The sequence below is a fragment of the Dasypus novemcinctus genome, chromosome 9, assembly GCF_030445035.2.
Source record: "Dasypus novemcinctus isolate mDasNov1 chromosome 9, mDasNov1.1.hap2, whole genome shotgun sequence".
Taxonomy (NCBI): domain Eukaryota; kingdom Metazoa; phylum Chordata; class Mammalia; order Cingulata; family Dasypodidae; genus Dasypus; species Dasypus novemcinctus.
The window spans coordinates 84757094-84777200 of NC_080681.1; the positions used below are offsets into that span (position 1 = coordinate 84757094).

The 20107-nt window shown below is 41.2% G+C and overlaps 1 protein-coding gene across 2 annotated transcripts in view; it reads left to right on the forward strand.

Moving 5' to 3' along the window:
* Window positions 1-1781: 1781 nt before the first annotated feature.
* Window positions 1782-20107, forward strand: part of SPATA6 (spermatogenesis associated 6) — a 203048-nt gene continuing 184722 nt past the window's right edge. Inside the window, exon 1 of one of the 2 annotated variants that reach the window (XM_012525152.4) lies at window positions 1782-2010. In XM_012525152.4, the coding sequence (XP_012380606.1) occupies window positions 1960-2010 (51 nt within the window). In that variant the 5' untranslated portion in view covers window positions 1782-1959. The remainder of the gene's footprint in view (window positions 2011-20107) is intronic. The other variant, XM_004458492.4, reaches the window with a different exon arrangement.

Genomic DNA, 20107 nt, shown 5'->3' on the forward strand with positions numbered 1-20107 from the left:
CCCACGTGCAAGGAGTGTGCCCCGTAAGGAGAGCTGCCCAGCGGGAAATAAAGTGCAGCCTGCCCAAGAATGGTGCCACACACACGGAGAGCTGACACGACAAGATGACTCAACAAAAAGAAACACAGATTCCTGGTGCGGCTAAGGATAGAAGCGGTCACAGAAGAACACACAGTGAATAGACACGGAGAGCAGACAACTGGGGGGGGGGGGGGGAGGGAAGGGAGAGAAATAAATAAATAATAAATCTTTAAAAAAAAAAAGAAATCCTATAAATCAGTAAGGAAAAGAGAAATAATCCAATAGGAGAATGGGCAAAAGACTTACTAGAAAGATCACAAAAGAGAAAACTTGAAAGGCTAATAAAACTATGAAAAGATGGGCAACCTCAATAATAATCAAAATAAAACTATGGTGAGATATACCCAGACTACAAACAATATCAAATGTTGGAAGGCATGGGGGAAAAGAAGAACTCTTACTTTGGAAAATGGCATGTATTACCTCCCACATGTGCAAAACACAGGGTAAATCCATTCCTATTCCAACAAGTGCACTAGTAGACATAAACTACAATGTTCATAGCAACACTGTTAATAATAGCTAAAAATGAAGACTGTGCAAATGATCACCAATAGTAGAAAGGATAAATACATCAGTATATATTCATACTTTGGAATATGATCCAACAATGGAAAAGACTTCAGCTACCTAGCATCAACATTGGTGAATTCTCCAATATAATATTAAATAAGAGAAGTCACAGAAGAATATACACCATACAAATTCCATTTACATAACGTTATAATAGGAAAAATAAACAATATCTTGTTTAGAAAATGCATACATGAGTGGTCAAAGTATTTAGAAAAAGCAAGGGAATTACTGTAACAAAAGTCAGGGTAGTAGTTGCTTCCAAGGGCAAGGAAAGGCGATGTAATGGTTGGGGCATTTCTAAAGTGTTGGTAATGTTCTGCTTCTTAACCTGGACATTAGCTGTGCAGATATTATTCACATTACTGCTATTGTTTAAGATAACATGTTTTATACAATGTCTATGTATAATGCATTTCATAATAAAAATTACTTTCTAAGGTGATTAGATTGGGCAATCATTTTTAATGGTTTAAAGTCCAGACACTTCACAGTTGGGTTTATGGCTGGCCCTCCATTGACAGTTCAATTTAGTTAATATGCTTTGAGATGGATTAGAGGGGAAAGGACACTAACCAAGAATCACAGAATAGAAGATAGTGATGATTTGATTCAGGTCCCTCTTCTCAGGGAGGCAACTGGGATTTTACTTAAGAGAAACTGGGTTCCAGTGCTGGCTCTAACTTTGTTTGACTTGTGTCAGTCTCTTCTAATCTTTGATTACTCATGTAGGCTTTGTAAACTCTTAACATGGAATTCAAATAGGAGGACTACTGATTACTATTGGCTTGCAGTTAAGGACAATGGAGTCACAGGGGGACGTCATTAGCTCAAGGTGCCATCTCGCCTGTTGGAACTCAGGTCTCTAAACCCAACTCCCTGTCCCATTAAGCGTCTATTCTCTCCTTTGTCCGGCTTTGGAGCCCCAGTTTGATGTCACAGATAAGCTGCCCCGGCCCCGCCCCGCCGCTTCGGAGGCCCCGCCTCCTCGCTCAGGCCCGCCCCGCCCCGGCGTTCGCAGAACCCCGCCCCTAGCTGTCGCCCCCGCGCGGGCCGCTCCGGCGCGGCCCCGCCCCGCCTCTCTTCCGGCCCCGCCCCTCCTGGCTGCCATGACAACGAATGCGCGCCCCGCGCACAGCTGCTACTCCGGCGGGACCCAGGCTGGACCGCGGGCCCCGGCCTGGGGGCCACAGCTGCCGCCGCCGCCGCCACCTCGTCTCCTCCCCGTCCCCGCCCCGCCCCGCGTCTTCCCGCCTCACTCGGGCCCGCGGCAGGGGTCCCTCCCCGCCGTCCCACCCCGCCCGGATGCCGAAGGTGAAGGCGCTGCAATGCGCCCTGGCGCTGGAGATCCGCTCTGTGAGTACCTGTCGCGGCCCCCCATCCTCTGCCGCCTGGGTTCCAGGGAACCTCCGGAATTTCCTCAGCGATTCCTCCCACCGTTCCCCTCTGATAACCCCGACTCACCTCAGATCTCCTTCACGCTCCGAGTTATCCTTAGGAAGCCTTGACCCCATTTCAATAAGGTCACCTCAAAACCATAAACGGCCTCCCCCACCGACCACGCCGAGCTCTGACCCCTCACCTCAGCTCTCCTTGCTTCATCCTAGCTTCCAGTTTGGATTCTCTCAGATCATTTACAAACCGCCTCAGAGTTCCTCTCTCTACCCCGTACTTTCCAGGACGGGGGGCTTCTTTCTCAATTCCTCTGCTCTCTAGTTCTCCCAGAGAGTGAGAATTGCTGACCGCGCCGTCCAACGCCCCCGCCCCCCACCCCCCTCCCCCGGTCTTCGGTTGGAGGCTATCCCCCCTCCTCCAAATCACTGCAGGCAGATACTTTCCAACAAATTTCCAAGCATCTACTTAGTCAGAGACCCTTAAGCTCGTCTTCAATGTAAAATTCTCCCACCCTAACAACTGAAATGTGTCATCATTGCACACAATACCTTGTTACCTACCTCCGGGAAGGTAAAAAGGCAGAACAATTCAAAGGAAAAACTCTACCGCTCAAAATCATTTCATGCGTCCTCAGGCCCCTCCAGTCCTCAAACCTCTCAACTTTTAGAGGGATCCCTTCTCATCCTCCCAGGCCTCAACTTTTAGAGGGGATCACCTCATTCTCTAAACTTGCTCCAGTGAGACCCTCAGTTCCACCCAGTCACTTCCAAACTTGCTTTTCCCTCTATCTTCCCCCTGAAGTCTCAACTGAGGCAGAATACTCTCTCAAGTGAAGGGGCCCAGACCTCTCTGAGCTAAGAAAACTCCTCTCTCCCTTAATAAGCTCAGAAGACCCTTCTGGGGGTTTTTGAATCCCTTCCCTTCCATTCTTCAGAGAACCCTCTTATTCAGATGGAAAGCTTTATCTGTCTCTTCTAGGAGAAATCTCTCCAAGAATCTTTCCAAACCTCTTTGTAGACTCATTGCGGGTACTGACCTGCAAGCAGTTTGGAACCCAGATTCCTCATTCGGTTCCTTTTCAACCCTTCCTTCCCCCTAAGTCCTCTTATTTCTCAGCCATGTGGGGGATGGGGGTGTTTAAAATTTCAACACCGTTCCAGCGGGTACTCAATGAAGTCCTCCCCCTTTCCTTCGCTTACACCCTGTGGGCAGCCGGCTTTTCTCACCACAAGATCCATGCTTCCGCATTCCTTCTCCTTCTTTCCCCTCCCCACTTTTCCTGACTCTCTTTCCTCACTGTAGAATGAGACTGCGGCAGCACCGAACTTCTACCTCCAGGAAAGTCACAAGGCTCTTTTAGGTCTTTTGTTAAGTCTTAAAGAAGGGAAAGCTGAATGGAGCAGAGTGTCAGGAGTGGAGAAGAAAGTTTCTGGGACTCTGGTTTATCTTTCAGCCTGCAGAGATTTTACTTGCTGTTGTATCGGAAACCCTATAGCCCTAACTTTAAATAAAAGTTTTAGTCCGATAGGTGGCTCTTGGGCAACTTTTTGTAGAGTAAGAGTAGTATAGCAAAAGGATACATGTACTTCTGCTTCCACGCTTAGCCTGCAGCAGTTAGTAAAATGCCGGAGTTCAACCTTAATAGACTTAGTTTTGGGCTGCTTCTTCCTCCTTTGCTAACCAATGGGATTTAGCAGTCTGGTGAGTGCAGCTGCCTGAGAGGGTGGTTGCTGCTTCTCTTGCGTTGCCGAAACAAACCTAAGAGGAAGCGCTTTGTTGTAGTAAATGATTACTGCCCGATGAAGTTGGAGATTAAATGTGATTTCACTATCCTTGCTCCTGGGTATTAGTTGTACTGTGAAAATGAAATGATTGTATGATGGAACTTTATTATTCACCAAAAGCTAAAGAAAACTATGCAGGTGGAAATATTCCTTTTTTTTTTTTTCAGCAAACGTGGGTCACAGAATTTTATAGTTGTAGGAAATCTAAGAAATTGTTGAATTTAATCTGTTCTTTTTTACAGATGAGAAATAGAGGCTGGGCACGGTTATGTTGGTTGTGTGGAATTTCACAACTACTTAGGGGCACATTTTGAGAGGATCCTAAATTTTCTGACAAGGAAAATAGATCATTAGCAGTCATACAAGTTAAGTAAGCTTGAGTAATTTGATTTTGATTGAATAAAGGAATTATGTGAGCTTAGGTATTTTGACATTATTTTTCTATTTTTTTTTACATTTATGTGATACAAAACTCAAAACTTTAAGATGATATATTCAGAGACATCTTACTTCTAGCTCTGTCCTCTCAACCCTATTTCCCACCTGTACCCATTGGCTATAGGTCGTCATTTTTATTGGCTCCGATTTATTCTTCTAGTGTGTCTCTTTATAATATAAGCAAACAGATACATATATATATTCTTTTATTTCCTTTCCTTTCTTTCACAGAGGTAACATATAAACTATTCTGTACCTTGCTTCCCTGTCCCTCCCCCCCCCCGCCCCCGCCACACTTAATAATATATCCTGGAGATCACTATCATTGGCATCTTCTTTTCCCCCCAAATTGTTATTATGAAAAATTTCAAACATAAAGTAATGTGAAGAATAGTACAACTGTATCCCTTGACCTATATATTAATTTGATTTATCTGTAAATCTATGTATGTGTATATATAACATATATATTTTGCTTAACATTTGAAAGTAAATTTTCAGTGTCATGACATCCCATCCCTACGTACTTAAGCATGCCTCTTCTTATATAGGACATAGTGCTACATAACCATAGTATTATCACAACTAAGATAATAAACAATTTCTTTAGTCTATATTCAGGTTTTCTCCATTGTTCCCAAAATGTCATATATTAATTTTTCCAAACCAATATCCCTTCAAGATTTACATTTGGTTCTTATATCTTTTTAGTCAATTTTAATCAAAAAGAGTCTGACTTTTCATTCTCATGACAGTCATCCCCCCCCTTTTTTTTCAGTGAATTTTGATAAATTCATACATTCCTGTAACCATTACCCAGATTGATAAAAAACATCCCAGGAAATTCTCTTGTGACCCATTCAAGCCCCAAATATTCTTATATTTGACATTATAGATAAGTTTTGCCAGTACTTGAACTTCATACACACATACTTCATTTTATTGCACTTTGCTTTATTAGGCTTCTTTCAGATATTGTGTTTATTACAAGGTGAAGGCTTGTGGCAACCCTACATTGAGAATGTCTGTTGGCTCCATTTTTTCTAATGTGATGTTTAGAGCTATGGATTTATTTCTTATTCCACTGTGCACTAGAAGTATGCTTTTAATCTGAGAATTTATGAATTTCTTTAATTCTGGAGAAATCTTAGCTATATTTTCAGTATTATATTCTTATTTATATATTAATTAAAAGTTTTTATATCTTCTTGAGATCTTTAACTTTATGGGCCATATTTCCAAGATATTTAGTTTAATCTCTCCTTTTTAATATTCACCAATTCTTTTCATTTTTATCTGTTTTAATTTCATAAATCCTTGAACTTTTTATGGAGATTTGTTTCTATATCATATGAGTTATTTTAAATATTTATTTTAAAATTATTTCAAGATTATGCAAATTATTTTAATTTTCATCTGAAGTGAATTTATCTCTTGATATAGACTGAGTATACTACATGGTATGTTGGAGGAACAGGCTCAGTTACAACAGAGATTTTTGGCAAATGATCATGTAATTACTTACATAGCATAAACAGCAGGGGGAAGAGGTCCCATCATGGCTGGTCTCCCATGTAGAACAGCTACTCAGGCCAGAGTCTGTGGATGTTGGCTCTGCATGACCCACTTAGTGTTGGAGATGAGGAACCCTGCGCTGCCTGAGTGATAGGTTTTTATACACTCCAGGGAAGGGGCCCTGCCACTGAGCAAAAGAAACATGTATCAAGCAACCATTGTGCAGAATTCCTGCCCTGGCAAGCAACTGGGGCTGCTTGTTCCTAGTTTCAGGTTTAAGACGCAGTCTGACCATTCCATAACTAATGTGTACCCACTCAGGCTGCAAAATGGAAATGTACAGAAACATCTGCATGCAAACAAAGCAAGAGGGGAAAAGGAAGGGTGATGGCAAGAGCCGGGAGATGGCCATTTAGTGTGACCATGATTTCTGAGCAGTCTACCCCTCAGCTTCCGAACTAAGCCTGGCCTACTCCTTTACATTAGCTTCCTCAACATAAGCCCACCTCCCATCTCAAACTCGAAGGCAGAGATGGGTCCGGCCTATAGGGCCATAGCTCCCAACAATATTGATAATAAAAGTTGGGGAACTCTAGTTGCTGCAGCACATTAGGAAGGCTTTGATGATTTCTATGCATACCATTACACCAAGCAAGGTGATTAGGCCTGTCTGAAGTAATGATCATGTCCATTCCCCCAACTCCTAGGAGCCAGCCAAAAAGGTCCCACATAAAATCTGTTTGTATACATTGCAGCCAGTGGGCTTGCCATTGGATTTTAGTCACCTCCTGTTCCACCTCCCCTGAGGTATTAACCCATGTATAGCAGGAGGTATCAGTCCTAGCACATACATCTCCTTGTTGGGCTAGGATGAAGTATAAGGCAATGTGATTATCAAGCACTACTTTGGCTAGAGAGTTGATTTTTGCTGAGCCTGAAGGGGTCATACTGAGAACTCAGCAGTGTCAGCAAAGTAGACTGACTGACAAATTGCATATTACGTGTTCTTTGCCACTTACTCCCAGCCAAGGTGATAGGAGTAGTCCAATAAAGAGTCCCATGTTGCTTATGAATTTTCAGGGTTATGGTCGGAAACCTGAAGGAATATTGTCTTGTCACTGTCCGAAGACTTACTCAAGGAGTAGCTCAACTGGTGGAGGTTTTGTTTCTTCACAAAGAAAGATAAACCTGGAAGGAGCACAGCCTACTCTTAGAGAGTCGTGGTCATCTTGGGGATGTTAGGAGAAAAGTGACTGAACTATTTGCCAGTTTCATTATATTGGGTTGTTGCATCCTGACAGGTTGTCCACAGGTCGTAAATAAAGGACTTCCTGATAGTAGTACAAACATGAGGCAGGGGAAATCAGCTCCTAATAAGAGGGGAGAGGGAATGAGGTTTCAGAGGGCAGATCCAGCAGTTGGTCAGGTTCCCTGCCGCTGTGATGGCCTGAGTTAGCTGAATGAAAGTGGTATTTTTTCATGCTGTTACTGAGCCAAATCTTATGTAAAAATAAGAGGGTGAAGCAGTAACTAGTACTGGCAGGGTGGTTATATAACTACCTCCTGTGGGAGACACTTTTCTCAGCCTATTTTCAGTAACTTATCTTTTCCTTCTAAGGCCACTCAGTCTGTTGCTTGCCTTGAACTATTACATCACCTCTTTCCCATTGATCTGAGTGTCTGAACTGTGTCTTCTGACCCACCTCCACACCTTCCTGATAGAGGGGACTAGTCAGGACTCCTTGAAGTTATCCCATAACTATTCACAAGGGGATTGGTGGCCCAATTAGAAGTAGGCATTTCGCGTTAACCTCCAGTAAGTATGTGTCAGGTCCTGCAGGTCCAGTCCACTGGATTTTCACCCCCATTTGTGTTAAGCACTTCTAGGCCCCCTTCCATCATTCTACTTCTCTGCCTGGTGACCCTAACCTCCCAGCATCCTGGGAATCATGTTGAGGGTGTAATGGTAAAAAAAGGGATTATACCCTGACTGTGTCTGAAAAGAAGAGTCCCAAATGGTGTGTCCTCCTTTTGTGGCCAGTCTTCATCTTGGTGTGTTTAAGGGTGGACCTGTGTTCCCCTCCCACCCTTGTTTCCTCCCTCTGCTATCAAGTGGTTAAATAAGCTCATATTTCCCTTTCAGGGAACTGCTGAGTTCAACTTTCAGAGGGCCCATGTAAGGCAGACAGTCTGTTCAGTAAGAGAATTTTCAGGGTGTAGATGCCATACCTCCTTTTTTAAGTGGCCGTTAAAATTCTTCACATTGCCAGCCACCTGTAGGTGGTGGGCAGTGCGGAAGGTCCATCTAATTCTGATGGGTCCATTAGTAAGTGGATTGTGCAATAAAGTAGGATTCTTGGTCAGAGGGGATGTTGTCTGGGGATTCAAGGGGATGGCAGAGTTGTTCTTTCAAGGTATCCCATGTTTGTACTGCACTGGCATGACAAAATGGGAAGGAAAGGCAGTAACCTTAATAGGTGTCTACATGACCAAGATGTAGGACATACTTTGGGATGGTGAGAGAGGGCCAGTGTAGTCCATTTACCATGAGTGGCCCAGTGTGTCACTTCTTAGAATAGCCCCTAAGTACACTTTTCGGGCTCTGGCTTGTAGTTAAAATCTCACACATTGGTAAATGGCAGATTTGGTCTCTTTTAACAAGATAGGTATTCTGTTCCTGGGTCCATGATTTGATGGTGTTGAAATTTCTACCAGTTCAGTGGTAGATTCAGCCATGGGAAAATCAGCTATTTCATGGGTATCATCAAGGGTAAGATCATTGTCTTTATTCTCCCAGCAAGGCTTATCCTCTGCCTCTCTCCCTCTCCAGGGGGCAAAAAGCAACTCAGTACATCCTTTATTTGGTAGGACATTCCAGTGATCTTCATTGTAATATGGGCCCTTGCCATGTGCATCAACATGGGTAATATAGATGGTGCCATTCCATGATACCAGTTGTTTCCAAAGGCCCCCTCCCCACAGTGGGGAACCTTTGATTATCTAGTTGTGTTCCCTTCATGAACTTGACCAGACTGCTAAACTGTTGGTGATGGCCCATGAGTCAATAAACAGGTACTGGGGTTATTTGGGTCCAGGTGTTCCAGGGCTAAGAGAACCTCTCACAGTTTGGCCCATTGGACCCTTTTTCCATGGCCAGAGATGTTATATAGTCTACCCAAGGCAAGGAAAACAGTGGCTGCTGCCCAATGGATACCACATAGCTTCAGTTTGAATTTGGTTGATCCATCAAGAACCAGTGCTGAGCATATGGTTGACTTGAAGTCCCTGAAATGCCAATGCAGGGAGGGCAGGAACCTCATCTGATGTTGCAACAGGATCATTGTTGAGGGGGGCCTCTGCCATCTTCTCAAGTAAGCATGCTACTCCCTGGGGACCCAAGAGAGTACAGACCACTTCTATAGTATGATACTCCATTGTTGGGCACTGCCTGGGTGAGTGTTCTGATTACCCAGGATCCAGGACATGATGGGGATTTCTGGCCTCAGGAAGACCTAGGAACTCTCTGTAATTCTTTGCATTCCCACCAAGGCCCAATAGCATGCCAGAAGTCGCCTCTCAAAGGAGAGGTAGTGCAGTGCATCTGGGAACTTCTTTTTCCAAAACCCAGGAGTCTGTAATTCTGGGTACTCCCTCCTTGTGCCAGAGGTACCAGTCAGTATGGGTCTGGGTGACAGAACCTATAGCTTGAACAGAGATCTAGGCTGTAAAGATCCTAGAGGCAGGGTGGCTGAAACAGCTACTTTTACCTCTTGCAGGACCTGATCCTCTACCTTTTCCCAGTGGAAAGTGCCTGCTTTCTGTGTTACCTGATAAAGGGGTGCCAGAAGGATACTGAGATGAGTATGCTGGCACTAATATGCAAATAGCCCAACCAACTTCTGGGCTTCCTTTTTGGAGGTGGGTGACTTTAGGGACAGTGGTTTGTCCTGGTGCTGGGCCCTGGCCCATATGCTGCCTGAGAAGATGACCTGCTGGGCTAGGCCTTATATCTTGTTGGGCTTTATGGCCCAGCCAGACAGTTGAAGCCATTTAGCCATGTATGCAGTCCCTGTGTGGTTTGCTCCTTGTTCAACCATAACTGCCAGAATTTGCTGGGATTGGGACGCAAGCTGTGCTGGAATGTGCAGTGGTGCAGGATGCCAATCACTATAATGCATTCTCAATGGGAAACACAACCACATGGGCATCCAACGGGCCGCAGGTATCAATTCACAAGGTAATGGTAACCTCCTGTTCCCATACCTGTGTGGAATACCCGAAAATCTCCCAGTGCTGTTCATCACGCCCTCCTGTTTATATCCCAGAATTATGGTGACCCAGGTACTTGTTTCCAAAGGTGCCATAAAAGTTTGTTCACTGCCCTCAAATTCTTTATGCACTGGGCCATATAGCTTCCAGTCCCTTGGTGTGATGGACAGGACCCTTAGCCTCACACCTCGGCCATTTTCAATTTAATCAAATCTGGGTAAAGAGGTCCTTCCAGGGCCATGTTTCTCAGTCAGGGCTAAAGGGAGGGGAGGGAGATCTTCAGGATCCTCCTCCTCTTCTGCTCATAATTGGGGATTATGGAGGAGGTTAGGCAGGGGTAGATTGTCCCTGTTGAGAGTGCGGCCCTCCTTTATGCTTTTCTTAAAGTTCTTTGTTGGAGATTCTGACTCTGGTGTCCTTTGGGACCTCTTGCTGTAGTAGCCACAAGAATGCAAGCGCGATGAAGAGAATTGCCAAAAAATTATCCAGGCCATACTACCCCAGGGGACGAGCCACAGTGGGATTCCTTCTCCTTCTCTTTTGGATCCTTTGTGCTGTGTTAGTAATAAAGTAGACATTTGTTGTGCCTGAGACTGTGTTCCCACAATACACCATGTAGCAATCACTCAGCAGATTTTGGTGCAGTGAGCAGGGTGCCAGGGCCACCTTGCATCCAGTCCCATCCTCCAACAAACTTGTAGTCAAATGGAGTTAAGGGGGTAAGAGCAGCTGACAGTGTAGCTACTCCTCCACAGCCACAGTTTCAGACAAGCAGATCTCACTCTGGATGATCTCCCCCAAATTCCAGCTAAGCCTTGAAATAACGAGGTGAAAGCAGTAGTCAGTGCTGTAAGGACTTGGGTATTGATGTGTGGATATTCCACTCCACCCCCAACCCCCTCCCCCCCAAGGGATTTAGCCCCTTAACATATTTCCATTTCACAGCAGAACTTTAATAATTTTTTTAGAAAGGGGCCTCTTGAATGGAATAACATGCTAAGTCTCCTCACTCCAGGCTTTCCTTTGGGAGTCATGACTTCAGGCTACAAAATGGAAACAAATAGAAACGTTGCAAGCAAACAATCAAGAAGGAAAAAGGAGGGGGATAAGTAAGATCTGGGAGATATTGAGCTATGAGCTGAGTGTCAGTTGACTTACCCAGAACCTGGTTGTCAATTTTGTTGATTTTCTTGAAAATTGCATTGAAATTTTAGATCAATTTTGGAAGAATTGATATAGTAACAATATTGAGTTTTTAAATTCATGAATCTGTATTTAGGTTTTCGGTTTCATTCAGTGATATTTTGTAGTTTATAATATACACGTCTTTGCTAAATTATGCTTCAGTGGTTCATGTTTTTTGATGCTAAGTGGTATTTTTTTAAATTTCAATTTTTACTTGTTGCTGCTAGTATATAAGATAGGTTTTTGTATATTGACATTCTGTGAACTTGCTAAAATTCCTTATTATTTCTGGTATCATATTTGTAGATTGTAGATGCCAGTTCTGTCATCTGAAAATAGGTTGTTTTATATCTTCATTTTCAATCTATTTTCCTTTTATTTCTTTTATTTTTAAGTTTTTTATTGCTGTCTATTGTTCTAACTAGGACCTCTAGTACAGTGTTGAATAGAACTGTTGAGAGTGGACATCCTTACCCTTCTGCTGATTTTAGGGAGAAAGCATCCAGTCTTTTATCACTAAGTATGGATGATATGAGCTACAGGCTTTTTCATACATATTCTTTATCGGTTGAGGAAATTTCCTTCGATTCTTAGTTTGCTCAGAGCTTTTATGAATGAGGGTTAAATTCTGTCAAATACTTTTATTGCTTATATGGATATCATATATATTTCTTTTTAGTCTATTAATACGGTGTTACTCTGGTTAACTTTGATTAAATTTTGAATCACCATACTAACAGACTGAAAAAGAAAAACATGATCATCTCAATACATACAAAAGAAAACATTTAAAGGAAGTTTCCTTAAATTTAATATATTTTGGAAGTGATTTAATTATATCCCACACATTTTGATATGTTGTCTTTTCATTTTCATGCAGTTGAAAATATTAAAATTACTCCTGTAATTTCTTCTTTGAACCATGAGTGATTTAAGAATGTATTGTTTAATTTCCAAATATTTAGCTATTTTTCCAGAAATTTTCTATTTTAATTCCACTGTGGCAAGTAAATAAACTCTACATGATATCAGGCATTTTAAATTTATTGAGAACTGTTCTAGGGCCCACAGTATAATCTGTCTAGGTGAATGTTTTCATGGGAACTTGGAAAAAGGGTATATATCCTCTTGTTAGATGAAATATTCTGTAAATATCAATTAGGTCAAATTAGTTGAATGTTGTTCATATCTTCTGTATCCTTCATGATTTTTTTTAAAATATTTATTTATTTATTTTTTAATTACATTAAAAAATATATATGAGGTCCCATTCAACCCCACCGCCCCCGCCCCCCACTCCCCCCACAGCAACACTCTCTCCCATCATCGTGATACATCCATTGCACCTGGTAAGTTCATCTCTGAGCATCACTGCACCCCATAGTCAATGGTCCACATCATAGCCCAGACTCTCTCACGTTCCATCCAGTGGGCCCTGGGGAGATCTACAGTGTCCCGTAATTGTCCGTGAAGCACTATCCAGGACAACTCCACGTCCCGAAAACGCCTCCACATCTCATCTCTTCCTCCCGTTCCCCACACCCAGCAGCCCCCATGGCTACCCTTCCCACACCCATTTCACATTTCCTCTGTGGACATTGGATTGGTTGTGTCCATTGCACACCTATGTCAAGTGAGGGCTTAGATTCCACATGGGTACTGGATGCACTCTTCCCGCTTCTAGTTGTAGACACTCTAGGCTCCATGTTGTGGTGGTTGACCTTCTTCAACTCCATGTTAGCTGAGTGGAGTAAGTCCAATAAGTCAAAGTGTAGGAGCTGAAGTCTGTTGAGGCTCTGGGCCTGGGTGTCATATTATCAGTCCAGAGATTCAAATCCCCTACATATATCTTAAACCCAGCACCAACTACAATTCCAATAAAGTAGCATGCAAGTCTTGTGAAAAGAGATCCCCTCTGAGTCCATTTCCATCACGCAGAAACACCAGCTCCAAAGAAGGGCCATCTGTCATGGCAGTGAACCCCTTCTGCCATGACCATAGAACCCGTGGGTCTCTTTATCCCTCAAAAGAACCAATACCTGGGGTTGTATCTACCTTATCTGTCTCTTAGACTCTGTTCAGTTGTACATAGGGGTATTCCTTCTGACAACCTCCAGACTCTTTTTTAGAGACTCACAGTCTTATAATCTCATTTCTCCTTTCCATTTCCCCCTTACATTAGGTCAAACCGCTTCCCGAAGTCATGTTATTATATGTAGACAGGTATATTCTGCTGTTCCGCATTGAATCTTTAATTCAAGGTCATTTTCTAGTTGCTTCTTGAGCTGGTATGTGGTAGTGATCCCTCGGTGCCAGGGAGGCTCATCCCCGGGTGTCGTGTCCCACGCTGGGGGGAATGCATCACATCTACACGCTGAGTTTGGCTGTGAGAGTGGCCACATTTGAGTAACATGAAGGCTGTCAGGAGGAAACCCCCAGGCACAATGCTACTCTAGGCCTTGTTCTTATTGCAGGTGCATAGGCTCAAAAGTGTAGCCATTAGTATCAAGAGCCCACTCTTGGGCCCTCCTTCCTTCCTGGTTCTTGCTGTTGCACCTGGAGGATTGCCGCTGCTCTCCCAGGGCCCACAACAGTGACCCCCTGGCCAGGAGCCCAGTACCCCCCCAGCTGTTGTTTTTAATTGTTTCCACTATGAGTATATATAGACATTACCATATACCCTGGGCATATGCCCTGTATAACTCCCTGTCAACCATATATATCCTGTCAATAACATCCCATATCAGTATTCCTCCGCTGCCATTGTTGAACCACTCTGTGATCCAAAACTTCCCGTAAAGTGAATCCCAACATAATGTCAGCTTCAGAAGAGTCTTAGATCATCAAAATTCATATATACAATATACAGTATTTCCCCAGATCCACCATAAAACCTTTTCCCTTCCACAGCAATAATCTTTTAACTTATTCATATCATATTTCCTGAAACTGATGTACAGATTCCGAAACTATAGTTTTCAAACAAGGTAACATTTGTGCTTACTATGTGGTCCATACTTTAGGTTGTACAGTTTTCTAAATTTTTTAGTTATCCTATGTTTTGTCTTATGGTTTTCATTATTAGTCTGTCGTCCCCTATATGTTTTTGGTGTAATATTAGCTGTTTTATATTCATCCCCGTGTACTCTCACATAACTCCTCTTTTGCCCCCTTATTTACCTTTGTTCCATCCATTGCATGTCCATTTTCCCCTCCCCTTAGGGCCCACAACGCCTGCCAATCTAATGCCCTGGGAGCCGTCCTTTCTCACGAGAGATACAGTTCTCTCTATTCGACGGCATTAGTCTTCCCCAGGATATGGGTCCACCCCACCCAATGGTAGAACCCACCTTGGCAAAATGAGCCTTCAGCTGTTCCCTCCGGAGTCCGTCCCGCATCAGACCATACCCCCTGAGCGTCCTAACCAGGTAACCCTCCTACTTATACTTTGATACGTTTTACTCAACATTTAGTTCTCAATGAACTTCTGGCACTCTCCCATGTTTGTATGTTGCCCCTCCCTCCCACCTATTTCTTGGACCATATTACCCCTCTTCCCATCCCCAGCCCCCCTCAAACCCAGAAAACCCCACCCGAAGGTAACCCCTTGCCCCCATTTTGTCCCTTCTTTGTGCTCATACTTACCGCCAGCTCATCACAGATTCCACCCCTGCAGACACTAACTCACATCCTTCCTCCACCCCCCGATTTCCTGTAAGCCACTTTTCCAGACTCTAGCTCTCTGAGGCAGTTAACTTATTTCATATCATTGAGGTCATATAGTATTTGTCCTTCAATGCCTGGGTTGCTTCACTCAACATAAGATTCTCAAGGTTCATCCATGTTATCACGTGCGATTGTAGTGTATTGGTTCTTACAGCTGAGTAGTATTCCATTGTGTGTATATACCACATTTTATTGATCCACTCATCTGTTGATGGACTTTTGGATTGATTCCAACTTTTGGCGATGGTGAACAATGCTGCTATGAACACTGGTGTACATATATCGGTTTGTGTCCTTGTTTTCAGATCTGCTTCATGATTTTTTACTACTTGTTTTATCAATTCCTGTCAGGAAAGTGTTGGAATTCAGTTATTTAATTTTTTGCTTCATTTATTTTGACACCGTATTAAGTCCTTTTACATTTCATTTCATTATGTCTTCGTGATCACTTGGATTTTAATCAATATGAAACATTCCACATTATCCTTAGTAATCCTTCTCTTTCTGAAGTATACTTTTCATTACATTAAAATAGCCACTTCAGCTTTCTTATGATTCGTGATTGCATCATTTAACTTTTATCTTGTGTTTTTTATCTTTTTTTAATTCATTTACCATAAAATTTACCCTTTTAAAGTATACAACTCAGTGAATATATTCACAGAATAGAGCCATACCATCATCACCAACTACTTTCAGAACATTTTCGTTATTCCAGAAAGAAATCCTGTACCCATTAGCAGACACTTCCCATTCCCTCCATTCCCTCAGGTCCTGGCAGTCTGCTTTCTGTCATTATAGAGTTATCTACTCTAGACATTTCATATAAATGGAATCATACGATAGGTGGCCTTTCCTGTCTGGCTTTTTTTTTTACTGAGTATAACAATGTCAAGGTTTATCTACATTGTAGTATACATTAGTACTTTACTCCTTTTTATGGAAAATAATATTGCATGCATAGATAAACCATATTTTGTTTATTCATTCATCTATTGCTGGGCATTTGGGTTGTATGCATTTTTTTACTATTATGAATAATGCTGTTGTGAACATTCATTTAGAAAGTTTTGTGCAACACATGTTTCGTTTCTCTTGGAGTACATACCTAGGAATTGAATTGCTGGGTCTTCTGGTAACTCTGTTTACTTTTTTCTTTTTTTTTTTTTAATTTGCTTGTTTACTTTTTTTTTTATCCCCCCCCTTTGCGACTTTTTTTGCGTGCTGTCTGCTCTCTGTGTCCATTTTCGCTGTACGTTCTTTCTGTGTCTGTATTTTATTTATTTCACCTCCCCCCTTGTGGCTTGCTTGCTGTCTGCTCTCTCTGTCCATTCGCTGCGGGCTGTTCTGTGTTCTCGCTTGTCTCCCTTCTTTTTTTTTGTTGCGTCACCTTGCTGAGTTGGCTCTCTGTGGCACCTGTGGGCTGGGTGGCACTCCGCAGTGTGCGGGCAAGACTGCCTTCACAAGGAGGCCCTGGGACGTGAACCAGGGGCCTCCCATGTGGTAGATGGAAGCTCATCTGATCGAGCCACAGCCTTCCCCTTAGCTTTGTTTTTGAAGATGCATTTCAGGCTGTTCAGTGATTGGCACTCGTGTTTCGTCAGTGCTTCAGGTGAACTGGCACTTTCTTGGGCAGCTGGTTTCATTCAGGATTAGTGCACCAAGTTGGAAATTCTTTTAGCTTTAATAGCTGTGGGAGTCATCAGAACTAGAGAGTAATGTTTTTTACATTTTGGCTTTAATTGAATAACTCCTGGTAATTTTTTATTGTTTAATAGGTGACCTGCTGTTAGTAAGCAAGCCTCGTTTTTGCCACACAGCAGAGTGAGCATGAAGGACAAGGAAAGCATACTTAGAATTTGTATAAATATTAGCCCATTTTCCAGCTGCTAGTTTTAAACTTTGGGTAAGGGCAACTAGCTCTGCTTTCTGGGCTGAAGTTCCAGGGGGAAGAGCTTTGGCCTCTATGGTTTCAAATTGAGAATCCACTGCATGGCTTACCTTTTTAATTTCTTTTTAATGAAACTGCTTTCATTTGTGAACCATTTAATGTCTGGGTTCACAAGAGGCTCACTTTTAAAATCTGGCTTGCTTGAGTAAATTTGGTTAAGAGTGTTGAGGCACGAGTGGAGAAGGGGTTTTTCAGGATCTGACTTTGGGCCTTTTACTGGTAGTAGGGAGGCTGGGTTGAGAGTTTGACACATTCTTATTTATACTTCAGGGATTTTTAGTAATTGAGCCTGGTATTAATTAACCAGTTACCTGTGAGCATATTTTTTTTTACCTGGTATGGGGTGAAGACTGTGAGAGGTTGCCCTCAAGTTAGTTTGGTGGCTTTTTAGATCAAAAGGGCCGTTGGCGCCACTGCTCCCAGGCAAGATGAATTTTTATTTTATAGACATGTTTGTTAGTTATTCAGAAAATGAAGTTTACCAGGACTTTTAACATGTTTAATGTAGTTTTGCACATGATTTAGAATAGAAAAGATAACACTATAATATCAGGCATATATTTAGAACAAGATCAAGGTACAGTACTTAATATTAATTAATGTATTACTTAATGCATAAGGTTTGTTTGAGCTGCAATTAATAGTTTTAAGTTTCAGGTTTACAATACTTTACATGTTATCTCTCCATGGAAGCAGGCCATAATGCCAATTTGTACTTAAGTTTTACTTAACACTTCTCTGGTGATTATGGCTCCACTTGGTATGTCCTTCACACAGTGAGTAAGCCACAGCACTGTTGAGCCTAGAGAGAGGCTAAGAAAGCAGTCTCCAGTATTCCACTGGCCTGGTGCATAGCACTGTTTGGCACTATGAAACAGTGCCAGTCTGGAGGCGATATTTATTGTACATTTGGCTGTACTTAGCCACTGCTGGCTACTGCAGGTAGTTTGAAACTGCAAAGTAGTTTCTGTTCACTTCAGGAGCATAACCAGAGTTGTAGTAGATACTTTTATTGTTTTAGGGGTCAGTGATGAAACTAGCCACTAACTCATATGGGAAGGCAACCTGGAACGTATTCAAGGCCTGTTTTGAATGCAGAAGAGAGTTTGACAATGCTGAAGTTTATTTCTTGATTTTATATACTTTTTAAACATTTCTAATGCAATGTGTTACATATCAAATGAACTTAATTTTTTAGTACATTGCTTTTTACTTCTATACTTTTACCATGAAGACATTAAGTAGCAGGTATTTTACTTTAGCAATAGAGGTAAAATTATTTTTCATTGTTAAAATGAAAACAGAAGATTCCCAATGGAATCAAGGTATCTTTTCATTACCACTACTTGAATATGTACATTGAGGTGACTTTCAGACAGGTTTCTTTGCTATGAAGCTACTTCTTGCCATCAATATTAATCCAGGTTTCTAGTTAATAATGGCTCTTTAGAATTAGAGCCATTTAAATGGTTCAATTTGGAAGATGGTTTTACTAATTCTTTACAATTGACCACAACCACAGATTGGCAAATTTACCTTACATTACAATTAGTAACCAATGAAATTTACTTTATGCATTTAAGAGAGAGCAGCCCTACATTTAACTTAATTTTATTAAACATGAATTTAAACAGTTTTTATTATTTTAAAGATCCAATACGTATAATGTTAACTTGTTAACCTGGTATCCCATAAACCAAAAAGATAACACTCAAGCTAAATAAAGTTGAAATTGTTATTGTTTAAACAAAGAATGTTGTTTTCTTTTTCTTTACAGGGGCTTAAAACTTTTGTCTTTGCTAATTTTAAAACTGCATAATTTTAAAAGCATACTGACTTCTAGGCTTTGAAATATAAAGCAATTACTTAATTTGTTCCAATTACAATTTAATAAGGATTTTTATCGTTTTTCCAATAGTCCTTATATTCAGATTTCTATGTGATTTTTTTTCATACCACTTAGTTTAATTTGGATTTTAGAAATATTTATTACTTATATACCTGCATATTTAATTTTAACAATTTGAGCAAATAGGCAGACATGAATAGTTTGATACAGAAACACCACTTAGTTATTTAAAACGTTTTTCTCCCTTTTTTATAACACAAGTTTAATTGTAAAACAATATTTGAGAGATTTTTCTGAAGGCTCCTTTTTTTGTTGGCTTTCCCGGATTAGGGGTTCGTGGTTTCCCTCCTTTGTGGCTCTTTTTAACTAATGGCTTATAACAAAAATGTTTTAATGCTATGATACATTTTTTCTTTACATTAGAACCATAAGCAGAGGCAAGGGGTGGGCCAGACCTGCAGTAACCATAAGCAAAGGCAAATTCAGTTTATAATTACCATTATAATAGTTGAAATCTAGGGGTGAAATTAGTTATAAAAGAACTATAAGATAAGTTTAAGTTATAATTACTATTATTATAGTAAGCACTAGATAAACTTCAAGTAGCCATAAACAGAGGTAAATTAGTTTAAGATTACTATTACAATAGCTGAAATATAGGCTACACTTACTCTGCTATAATAGTTTCAGTCATAAATTTATATATAAATATATATAAAGGTACTTATACAATGATTTTAATTCTTAGTTTCTAGAAAGTTTTTACTTAAAATTAATTTGGGTACCTTTATCAATTATGCAATTAAAATAATTTTATTATTAACAGTTCTGGGCAGTTTTTTCACCTTTTTCAGTAACTAAATAAATTTTATTCGTGAGTTATGCATTAAATTTACCAATAGGACAGTATTGGCATTTGAAGATTCATTTCCAGGTTACTTTTTACCGTGATTCAACTTTTGACAGGTGCACTCCAAATCTGATTTCCTAGGCACAAGCAAACTGACAAAGTTAAACACAGATTTCAAAATTGAACACAAAGTCAAGCACAGATTAAAATAAGAATTTTTTACCTTTAGCATTTCAAGGAACTCTTTGACCTTAATTGATGGCACATGAGTTTTTTTTTAATTTTGATCATTATTCACATCTTTTATAGGCACAATTGAGATACCACACGAGGTTTTTAGGCCTCAGATTTATCTGTTTGGTTTTTTTTTTCTTACACTGGTTTAAGTGGAATTCAGAGTTCTATACAGAGACTGCTCTCTGAATGGATGGGCCCAAGGAATGGGGGCCATTCAGTTTCCTGCTCTGGTTCTCAGCACCTCTGCTTTCCAG